At 45.8% G+C, this 11548-nt stretch overlaps 1 protein-coding gene across 1 annotated transcript; it reads right to left on the bottom strand.

The window, feature by feature from the left end:
* Nucleotides 1-685: 685 nt before the first annotated feature.
* LOC128418680 (veficolin-1-like) lies at nucleotides 686-11513 on the bottom strand. The gene is made up of 9 exons (XM_053398641.1): nucleotides 11323-11513; nucleotides 10973-11231; nucleotides 8961-9101; nucleotides 7749-7802; nucleotides 5864-5908; nucleotides 4551-4684; nucleotides 2526-2655; nucleotides 2107-2241; nucleotides 686-1472 (listed from the first exon to the last, which is right to left on the bottom strand). The coding sequence occupies exons 2-9, from the start codon at nucleotides 11070-11072 to the stop codon at nucleotides 1225-1227; spliced, it is 987 nt and encodes a 328-aa protein (XP_053254616.1). The 5' UTR covers nucleotides 11073-11231; nucleotides 11323-11513; the 3' UTR covers nucleotides 686-1224.
* Nucleotides 11514-11548: the final 35 nt, after the last annotated feature.

The raw sequence follows: 11548 nt of genomic DNA, 5'->3' as shown, positions 1-11548 counted from the left end.
TCCCCATAACTGCTTCTGTCAAGCTGGCTGCAAAAATTCTAAGGCATTCTCCAGCCAAAAGTCAAACCTGAGAAGCGATATACATTCTGAATTGCCAAATAGTCAGCATTTATTGTTTGTGGACCTTGCACTGACAGGGTTGAGCCTGTAAGAGCTCTTGAAGGCAGCTTCTATCCTGCCTAGGGATGGAGGGGATATCTAGATACAGGCTGGTTGCAATACAGAGGTATGACTCTATGTCTCATTTTCCATATGAAGTCATGACTTTTAAGTTTGGATTTGTTAAGTGGTGAAGGAACATAGGAGATAGGCCCTTATTAAGACTGTGTTAATATGTGTGTGAGCACACAACTATACCAGTTCTACCTCAGGCTGGCCTGCTATGAGTTATCAGAAATAGCCGTCAGTGCATTGACCACAATCTGTATACAGTCATACCTCGGGTTGAATGCGCTTCGGGTTGAGCGCGCTCGAGTTGCGCTCCGCGGCAACCTGGAAGTAACGGAGCGCGTTACTTCCGGGTTTCGCCACTTGCGCATGTGCACTCAAAATGATGTGCGCATGCACAGAAGCGGCGAAAAGCGACACGCATGTGCGCAGATGTGCCATCACTAGTTACGCTTGCTTCTGGATGCGAACGGGGCTCCGGAACGGATCCTGTTCGTATCCAGAGGTACCACTGTAGTTTCTTGTACCAAGATCCTCAGTAACGTGGCCTACTTTAAATCAAGTTCTTGTATCCAAATCTTCTACCTACATCAGCTATTGGATGCATGGGGAACGGCTGTTCTGCCGAAGGGGTAGATTCAGGAGCTAATATAAAGTAGGACTATGTGTGCTTGTTTACAGTTAAAGATTGTTTGGACTGGAATGAGGAAACTATGGCCCTCCAGCTGTCACTAGACTACAACCACCATCCTTGACTGCTGGCTGAGGCTGATAGGAGGGAGTTTGGAATCCCAACCACATCTGGAGAGTCACACCTTCCCTATCCCTGACTTAAGGCTACAGAAGGTGCCTGCTCCCCTAGTCCTTATGGATAACCTTATTGGATCAAGACTGGGGCAAGGAGGATAAGTCAGGTGTCACCTTTGTGGAGATGTCTCCTAATTCAGGCTGCCTCACAGGTTAAAATTGGAGAATGCACGAGAGATTGAAGCTAAAGTAGTGCCCAGGCCCTCTGCTGTAAAGCACCCAGCCTACACTAGATCTTTTCTTCGCTACCTACTCTGGTCTTATTTTCATGTCCACATATTTATAAGAGTAATGATAACCCTTCCCAGCAGCCCAGTTGATGCCATTGGCATAAGAGCTGTGTTCGCCTTTGAGATAGAGCCCATTGAGGTTAGAATGATGACAGTCCCCATACCACCATGCACCCGTGTAGACTTCTGCGCAGCTGGAGACACTGTTGTCATTATCTTTGTCCCGCGTTGAAAATGGCATGTTGTCGTGCACAGATAAAGAATCTCCTGGGGAGGTGGAATGTAAAGGCAGGTCATGAATTTACTTGGCATACATAAGGAAGACTTCTTTTTTATACAAGGCACAGGTGGGATCTGCAACAAATTGTTGTAGTACATCCTCATTCTGTAACAGGAGTGCTTCTATTTCGGGGTCCCAGGTAGCCAGCCACGCCTCCCTCTGGGAGACTGTAAAATAAATTGTAACAGGCCAATGCAACCTCTCCTCAGTTTTCTATTTTTTAACATTTCAAGGCATCTGGTGATCACCAAAATCCGCCCCCTACACCTCTTGCCTTCCATTGGACTTCATAGTTATGGTGCCTGCTGCAGTGCCCCAAAAGCTCTGTGCCCCGTGCAACTGAACCGGTCATGTTTCCCTCGATCCACCTTTGCTGAGCTCATTATTAAGAGGGAGTGACAGAGACTCTGATTATATACACAAAACTACTGAGACATGGGTCGGAGGTAGAACCAATAGCTTAGATGCAGTCTTACATAGCACTGGAGGATAAACTGTTGTGGAATATGGTATCTAGGTCAAAATAATTTGCATAAACGTGATAGATGTTTGACCATTGATGAAAGAACTTGCCCATTTTACTAGCTGAGTAGACCCAGTGTGGTTCTCCCAGTAACTCACCCATGTCACCACTGGAGTAAGAGCCCAGGGTCAATGTGTAGTTGTCATTTTCACTCAGGACTTTGAAGCTTGTATACAGGGCAAAAGTTTTGACTTTGGCAAAGTCCTCGGCATCAACCCTCAGTTGGTGTGTCCCTAATCAGAAACACAAAAAGTCACTGGAAGCATGAAGTGGGTTTGTTGCACAAGCCCTCCCAATCATCTATTATTATGCAACCCGAATTTGCTAGGATGTGATTGAATCCCACCCCATAGTCAGTCTGGAAGCACCCGGATAGGGTTGTCAGAGTCGAGAGAGGACAGGAATACCTGTAGCAAAAGGGAACCTTTTGGTAAATATGGGTTCTTCTCTCAGGAGATGCTAAGGCACATAAGTTCTATACGCCAGTCATCAACTGGAAACACAAAAACTGCCTTACCCGAACTAGTGAGAACATGGATGTTGTCGTTGCCCAGCCAGAACTCAGATGCTCGGTTCCCAAACCCCCTCTTGTAGGACTCCCAGCCACGGTAGAAATCTACTGATCCATCCTGTCTTCTCTGGAACACCTGGGAAGATGACAGGCCAAGCTTTCTCTTGAAACCGTACTTTTCAGAAACAAACGAAGCCTTTTTTCCCTTCTTTTACAAGCCTTTTTAGATGGATGAAAAGGTCTCTGCCTCAGGTGTTCATTTTGTATTGTTATTAGTGCTGGTGGGTAGGTGTGGCTCGGGGACAGTTCTGAGTGCCAAATGCAGAGGCACGGAAGGCCACATTTGGCCTTCAGGCTAGAGTAGAGGCAGCCTGGCAAAGAGGCAAGGTGAAGCAGCCGCCTTGGTGGTGGAAGCCGTAGTGCTGCTTTCAGGAGAGATCTTGTCTCTTCAGCTTTTCAGGTAAGGGGGAGGGACATGGTGGCACATTCATATTTCACCTTAGGCAGTGAATGGGATGTGCGACGGTCCCTGGGCTGGAGATTTTCTGTTCCCACCCTAGAGCTTCTCACAGTTTGGAATTTGAGTTCCATCCATGAATATCTCTGTAGACCTCCTATGTAGTGTAAGGTAGATGCACATGGAGGAGGGCAGCTATTGGTGACCTTCATTCGTGACAGGAATGGGCTTAATCTCCAGAATCACTCAACCCTTAACTACAATAACAATACAGTGGTATCTCGGGTTACATACGCTTCAGGTTACAGACTCCGCTAACCCAGAAATAGTACCTCGGGTTAAGAACTTTGCTTCAGGATGAGAACAGAAATTGTGCTCCGGCGGCAGTGGGAGGCCCCATTAGCTAAAGTGGTGCTTCAGGTTAAGAACAGTTTCAGGTTAAGAATGGACCTCCGGAACAAATTAAGTACTTAACCCGAGGTACCACTGTACCAACAAAAAACCCAGCTTTTACTGTAACATCTTTTTGGCCAGTGATGAAAGAAGACCAGTTTAATCCTCAGTGACCCATCTTATTGTATTCAGTATAGTGAGATGCCATACAGTTTTAATGCTGTTCATGTTTAACAAGCATCTATTGCCAGAATTGTTCTAGGTGCCTAATGGAAATGACAGATTCCTCAGGCACAGTGTGAACACCATGGCCATAGTCTTCTTTCTAGAGCAGGGATGGGCCTTCTGTGGCCTTCCAGGTGTTGTTGGACTCCAATTCCCATCAGCCCCAGCCAGCGTAGCCAACAGTCAGGACCCACCTTGGTTGTGAGTCCTAGAAGACCTTTTCCACTTGGCCTGGGAGAGGGGGGCCCTGACTGACTCCAGCTTCAAAAAGCTAAGAACAGATTCTTGGGCTGAGATATTGTTTAGGGGGGTTGTTGTGGGGGGTTTGTTGCTGTTTTTGATATATTTTGTATCTTTGTTTTTTAGATCTTATGGTTTATGTGGAGATTGTTTCAATTTGTGTACATCAAGATGCTCTATTTATTGTTGATGACTACTTTCGTTATATTCGTTGATGACTATATTTCGTTATATTCGTTATATTTGTAGTCCAGCAACATTTGGAGGGCTTGTTTTAGAGCAGGCACCCCCAAACTCGGCCCACCAGCTGTTTTGGGACTACAATTCCCATCATCCTTGACCACGGGTCCTATTAGAAGAAGAAGAGGAGTTTGGATTTGATATCCCGCTTTATCACTACCCGAAGGAGTCTCAAAGCGGCTAACATTCTCCTTTCCCTTCCTCCCCCACAACAAACACCCTGTGAGGTGAGTGAGGCTGAGAGACTTCAGAGAAGTGTGACTAGCCCAAGGTCACCCAGAAGCTGCATGTGGAGGAGCGGGGACGCGAACCCGGTTCACCAGATTACGAGTCCACCTCTCTTAACCACTACACCACACTGACTCCCACTGTTAGCTAGGGATGATGGGAGTTGTCCCAAAACAGCTGGAGAGCCGAGTTTGGGGATGCCTGTTTTAGAGCTATCAGGCAGGTTGCACAGGGGCAGCAAGACTCACCAGCCAGCCTCCTCCATCAGTCTCCATGTCGCAGAAGACAGCCAGTGTTTTCTTAGCTGTGGGGAAGATGGTGTACCACCCACTTAGGGTCTCGCCCTGGTCTAGAAGCTCTTTGCAGTTCTTGGCTCTTGGGCCTTCTCAAAAAACAAGGAGATTTATGTCAGGCCGACAAGCCATCTGATGAGCAGATGCCTCTCACTGACTTGTGCTTAACTCCCACTGAAGAAATGTGAATAGCTGCTATCTTGTAATCTCAAAGGCTAATTGCCACTATATGGATTGTGTGGGTAGGCATGCATGTATGCACACCTAGGCTGCGTACACACTCTACCTTGCAGCACATTCAAAGCACATGATTTCCTTCAAATAATTCTGGGCACTGTCTTCTGTTAAGGGCTGCTGGCAATTGTTACTCTGCAAGGGGTCAACTACAGTGCCCAGAATTCTTTGAAGCAAATCAAACCATTGGTCCATGTAGTTTAGTATTTTCTACATCACCCATCTCCAACCTGGTGCCCACCAGATGGACCAACTCCCATCAGCCTCTGCCACCATGGCATATGTATGATCAGAGATGACAGGAGCAGTAGTCAAAACATTTGAAAGGCACCAGGTTGTTGGAGGCTGATCTATGTACAGTGACTAGCATATGCTCTTTTCTGGAAAAAGTCTTTTCCAGGCTTACCTGGAGATGTCAGGGACTGAACCTGGGACTTTTCACATGCAAAGCCTGTGCACAAATTAGGAATGTAGGAAGCTGCCTTATCCCAGGTCTGACAATTTGTTCCTACAGCCCAGTATTTTCTATTAAGCTTCCCAGAGCCTTGGGCACAAAGCCCTTCCTTACATACTTTGCATTGTCAGTTAATGGTGATTTACATTCATGATGGGATCAGGGCAGTAAAACAGGATCCTGCTTTCAGTACCAATTCTGTGAATGTATTGGTTTATTTTCTGTACTGGTTTTCTTGAGCTTCAGCTCATGAGTGCCCCCACAATGTGGCACTGGGAAAGCATAGCAAAACAAACAACCAGAAAGATGTATGGACAAGTCAATCAGCAATGACTATTGTTGTTAGGAGGCCCCTGTTCCCCTCACAGAGCTGCAATTCTCAGAGTGGTATAGCAATAAACCCATCTTCCCAGGGAACTCTGGGAACTGTAGCTCTCTGAGGGGAATAGGGGTCTCCTAACAACTTTCAGCACCTTGAGCAAACTACAGTTTCAGGATTCTGTTTATGGTGGTGTGATCCTGCTTTAAATGCATTGTGCAGATAGGGCATAACTGTGGCTTGGATGAGGAAAGGCTCTACCTTGTTGCTGGGAGCTGCCTCCGCAGTCCGAAGCACAAGCTTCTCCTATAGGGAGTGGAAAACAAACAGCCTTTGGTTAGTGAGGTCAGCGTGAGGGTCCCATGTAGCTAGCACTCACTTCAAATGCAGTAAAGGAAAGAGTTTAACCACAACCCTGGCTTCAGACCACATGCTAAGCCAGACCTTGCCTTAGCGGTTGTGCTGTGCTGAGTTTAAAGGAGCAGGGAGGCACAATCTTCTCCTGAGAAACAACACATTCATGTGTTTGGCTAAACCATGGTTTGGCTTAGTGTCACCTGCAAATGCGAGCCCATTTATTTATTTACTGCCATTTATGAATCGCTTCCCATAAGGTATCTCAAAGCAATTTCACAGCAAAAGCACAAACAATAACAACAATTAAGAACGGTTCCAGATATAAAAACAAGTTCACATGTGAAAAGAATCTTAAAATCAAGATGTGACGTTCAGCACGTGATTGGTCCTTGTGTGCTAGTGGATCCTGCTGCACCCACTTTCTTTAGTAAATAACTGCAGGGCTGTGAACAGTTTAGATTGGGACCACCACAGGGCTGGAAGGCTTTAAAAGAAATTCTAATCCTTTCCCCACCTTGTCTTCTTGTTTATCTAAATATTTCACTCTTCTTCTCTTTACCTCTTGTTATAACTTACGCTGCTATAACTACTCACACCCTGCTAGGTTAACTATCTTGTTATAATGATTTTTCATATATTCTATATATAACTTCCATTCTTCCTTAAGTTTTTTGTCAACTCTATTTCTTATTCTATTTGTAGAATAGCCGCCAACTCCAACAATTTGTGATGCCACTCATCTTTTGTTGGCGCTGCGTCCGTTTTCCACTTTTGTGCCAGTAAAATCTGAGCAGTGGTGGTAGCATATGGCAACAGACTCATTTGATTCTTTGGGGCTTCAGATGTTGTTATGCCCAGGAGGAAGGGAAGGATCTTGTAAACCTTTTTTTGAGCTCGTTATAAATTGTTTCCCAATATTCTTTAATCACACTGTAAGACCACCACATGTGGTAACTTGTTCCTACTGTTTTTTTGTGTTTTTTTACACTTCCAGCATTTATCACTCTGTGATTTAAACATCTTTGCCAACCTATTTGGTTCCAGGTACCACCTGTGAACCATCTTTAGATTGTTTTCCTTTAAAGTATAGCATGAAGGAAATTTCAAGTTGTTTGGCCATAGATGTTCCCATAACTTTAAATCAATATTGTGTCCCACATCCCTAGCCCAACTAATCATAGATGACTTGACCAACTCCTCCTTTGTCTCCCACTCAAGTAATAATTTGTATATTTTAGAAATAATTTTAACCTTGGAACCTAATAAATCCCTTTCGAATTGTGATCTCTGGTCTGCAAAACTCTCTTTTTAAAAATCTATCTTAAACCTAGCATTGAGCTGATGATAACTTGGCCAGTCCAAGCAGTGATGCTTTTGAATGGCAGTTCCCAGAAGCCACTGGGTTTCCCACAAGCACCTTGGTGGCCACTGAGAGAACAGGGCGCTGGACTAGATGGGCCATTGGCCTGACCTGACAGGCTCTTCTCAGGTTCTGTCAAGGTTCTTGAACCCCTTGACAGTCCTGATCTGGATCTTTCTCCCTGTTCTTGCTGTCTGCATGGGGAGTGAAATTCCCATTTATACCAAAGAAAAAAACAGCAAGTCCAATGCAGACTAGAACCATGGTTATGGTGAAGGGTTAAATCCCTCTCCACCTTGTGCTGCAGTCCTAATCAAGGGCGCGTGCACACACACAACCACCATCAATTTTGTAAAGAAAAAAAACAAACCAGGGCCTATCCTACACTTAACATCCTATCCACAGAATTTGAAGAAATGCCTCTTGTACCTGTGTCTCCTTTGGGTCCAGCTTTTCCATGCTCTCCAGGGGAGCCCTTCTCACCTGAATGAAAGAGAAGGGTTTTATTTCTGTACGGTATTTAAGTGGAGCATTTTAAACCTGCTCTTCAGTTGAAAAGTCTCCCAGAGCAGCTTTCACACAATCAGCTAAAACAACACAGTCTCTGCTCACAGGCTCAGCTCACACCCTAAAAGAGGCGACACAAAAGGAAAACAGGAGGGAGGGAGGAAGAGGGGTGTGGAAAGCAAACTCAGGCATCAGTTCTTAAATAGTAGCTCATATAAAGATCAGCAGGAATGAAAAAGCCCTAGATTAATTGGGGGCCAGCATACTTGAAGTAGCGCCTCTCCTAGGAATATACCAGTCCTAGTTTTGAGATCTGCCCTGCTAATAGTTCCACCCAGTGCTGTTTTCTAAAAAAATGTTTAGGGGTACTCTCATTTTCCTACTCCTATTGAAATGCTGCCCCTCAATGAGGCCAAACTTAGATTCACAAAATGTTTAGGGGTATGCGTACCCCTGTGTACCCCCAGAAAAAAAGCACTGGTTCCACCTTTAACTGTGGCTCGTGTCACAGTGACTCATAGCAGGGCCTTCTCAGTCACGGCTCCCTAACTGTTGGAATCCCCTCCCAGCAGAGATGCATTATCTCCCCGCATATCGGAGTTGGGAGTCAAACAAGATCAGGAGGGCACAGCATTGGCCACCCAACAACCCCACACTGAGATCGTACAGAGGAGGGTAAATGAGCCCTTCTGAGTTCATTTTGAAGCAAGAAATTCTGGAAAGGGGAAATTATCGCTACAGAAGGGTTTAGTCTAACTGGTGTGCCCCATCTTTTGAGGGGTGCTACTTTTGATGGTGACTGTGCTAAGCATAAACAACAGAAGAGTCCAGCTGGTTCTACATCTGTGAGGTTTAGTGGTTGGAGTGCCAATCTAGAACCCGGGCGACCAGAGTTCAAATCCCCATTTCACCATGCCCACTGGGTGACCTTGGGGGCAGTCAGTGCCTCTCAGCCTAATTTATTTCACAAGGTTAATATGGGGATTAAATGAGGTGGGGGAGAAATAGGGATGTCACCTTTAGCACCTTGGAGAAAGAGGTGGGATAGAAATGCAGACAACAACAGCAACACTGAATTGGGACATGCAAGGGGGAGTGGCCTTCTCCACCTGGATATTGATGGGGTCATCTTACCAGGGGGCCCCGGAGGGCCAGGCTCTCCCTTAGCTCCAGGTGATCCAATTGTTCCTGGTATGCCAGGGATCCCGGGAGTCCCAGGCTGGCCTTGGAAAAAGAATTTCTTGTCTGGCCCACACTCAGACAGCCCTTTTAGCTCTGGAAAACAAAAATGATGCAGTGATTCAAACAGGGTTCTAGGGCCACAGCTTTCTGAGAACTTGACGGTCACAAGGCAAGTTTTCTGTTTCCTGGCAGGATGCTGTGCATTCAAGATCAGGAGCCATTCAAGGTCAGAACTGCCCCTACACTCCAGCACAATTTGAGAGCTACTTTCTCTTCAAGTTAACCTGCTAGGGGCCACATTTCAGGGGTGGGCAGAGCAATGAATGCGACTTGTACCTTTGTAGTGTAGCTACTTTGTACACATGTTCACAGATCCCTCTTGATCCAGGCCAATGGGTACTTATCTTGAAGTACACTTTTCAGCCAGGCCAAAGCTCTCAAGGAAGGTGCAAGGCAGGACTGGTGAAGGGGTGTTGCCTAATACAGCATCTCTTTGTTATTCAGGTGCAGGTCTCCCTGGCTGTACCTATGCACTGAAATTCATTTTCAGGCTAGATGCTTTTGTTTTACAGGACCAATGCAAGGTGCTAGCGTTTAAAGCCCTAAACGAATCAGGCCACAAATACCTGAAAGACCGCCTTCTTCACTACAGACCTCTCCGGGTGTTTAAGATCAGCAGAGAGTCCCCTCTTGCTTGTTCCACCGCCCTCAAAAGCTGAGGGGTGGCTGCCCAGGAGAAGGCACTATGTCGTAGCCCCCAAGTTGTAGAACTCTCTCCCCGCAGAGCTGTATTCACTACACAGCTTTGGGGGAATGCTAGAGAGGCAACTTTCACATGGGAGAAGCATATTTTCAGGATCCAACCTCTTTTAATGATTGTATTTTTTTGGTAACTTCCTTTCTTGAAAAACACTTGTGTTTACTGTGTTGGTATCTTTCAGACACAATATCCTGGAATTATCTGTTTGTGCATCCTGGGTTTTGGAATTCCACCCCTACAATTCTCAGATTCTATGCTGTGTTTTAAATTGTAGCAACCCAACCTAGGATCTCAGGGTGAAGGACAGGTAATAATATAATTTTTATTTATAAGGGCTCATCAATTCCATCCTAAAAGCTTGTCAGCTGACCACAACACTACTGCCTAAGCTACAGAGCAATTGACAGACACTCTTGTTTTTAATTTCGGCGAAGCCACTGCAAATGGACTCTGACATGTCAAACAAGCCTTGTCAAGATCATACCCTTCAGTGTGTGACAGATGAAATTAGGGACACTTCTAGATATGCCCAGTGGGTGGATCCTGGTGATTCACTGGGCACAGCCAGCGCATTGTAGCTAGCCCCACCCAGGGCAATTAAGGATGTGCCAGACCTCAGCCTGCAGCATTCTAGCATCAGGGCTGTGCCCATGCAAAACAATGGAATTAAAGATGCTCTGGAGACAAGGATTCTTAACCATGTTAGCAAAACTGGTTGCTGGCTATTCACTCTGGAGAAGTAAAGGGGTAGCCAACCCCCAGCTCAAGAATCTGATCCATCCACCACCAAGCAAAGTTTCTTTGCACTCTCACTCATTTTGCAGTGCTGTGTGCATGCACACACACGTGCACCTACACACAAAACACAGTACTATCTATACAGAGAGACTGATGGGGATGGAAATCACCCCATTACCAGTCCTCAGATAAGTCAGCTAAGGAAAGAATGTAGCTCAGTGGGGCAGCACCTGCTTTGCATGCAAAGGTCCCAGGTTCAGTCTCCAGCATCTCCAGGTGTGGCTAGGAGAGACTCCCTGCCTGAACCCCCATAGAACATCTTTGAAAACAAGACTGAGTTAGATGGACCAATGGTCTGTCTTGGTTTAAGGCAGCTTCTGTCATCACAGAAGAGCCCAATGAAGGCTGCTGCTGAGCATTTGCCATTTCCACAAACACCTCTTGCCCCCTTCCAAGTCACACTCACGTGCACAGCAGCTAGGTTCTGGGTCCTCTGCCAAGCCTCCCTTTATAGATGCAGCAATGAAGGTCAACTGAGTTAAGAAAAGGCTCATCCAGGGTGCCATCTTGTCCTTTGGCAGCCGCCTCCGGTGCTCATCCAGCCACTTTTTAAAGCTAGGACTACTTTGTCCCTTAAATGCTTTCCATTGCGCAAGCAGGCGGAACGAGGCGGAGAATACCAAAGTCCTCCCAGTTGCGTAATCAATCAGTGTTCCTGGGTCTGCCTATCACAATGGAAAAACTAAGTGTAAGTTGGCAAATTTGCACCACTTGAGGACCCTCCAAGGAAACCCTTATAGCTTTAAAAACACTTACTTGTGAAATACTCTCTTATCAGCAAAATTCCCACAGGAAATGTCTGTTTTCTGCTTTCTCTCTGCCAAAGTCATGCTTTTTTGATAAACCAAACGAGTATTTCAGAATTTCCTCTAGGGAATTTCCCAAGAACTGCCTCTGGAGCTGCTATATGGGCTGTCTCAAAAGGCTATTTTTCATTTCAAAATGCCATGTATAAATTAAGTTAGATCTTAGGAAGAAACAT

Source organism: Podarcis raffonei, chromosome 8 (genome assembly GCF_027172205.1).
Source record: "Podarcis raffonei isolate rPodRaf1 chromosome 8, rPodRaf1.pri, whole genome shotgun sequence".
In the NCBI taxonomy this organism is placed as follows: domain Eukaryota; kingdom Metazoa; phylum Chordata; class Lepidosauria; order Squamata; family Lacertidae; genus Podarcis; species Podarcis raffonei.
This window is presented reverse-complemented; position numbering and strand designations above follow the sequence as displayed.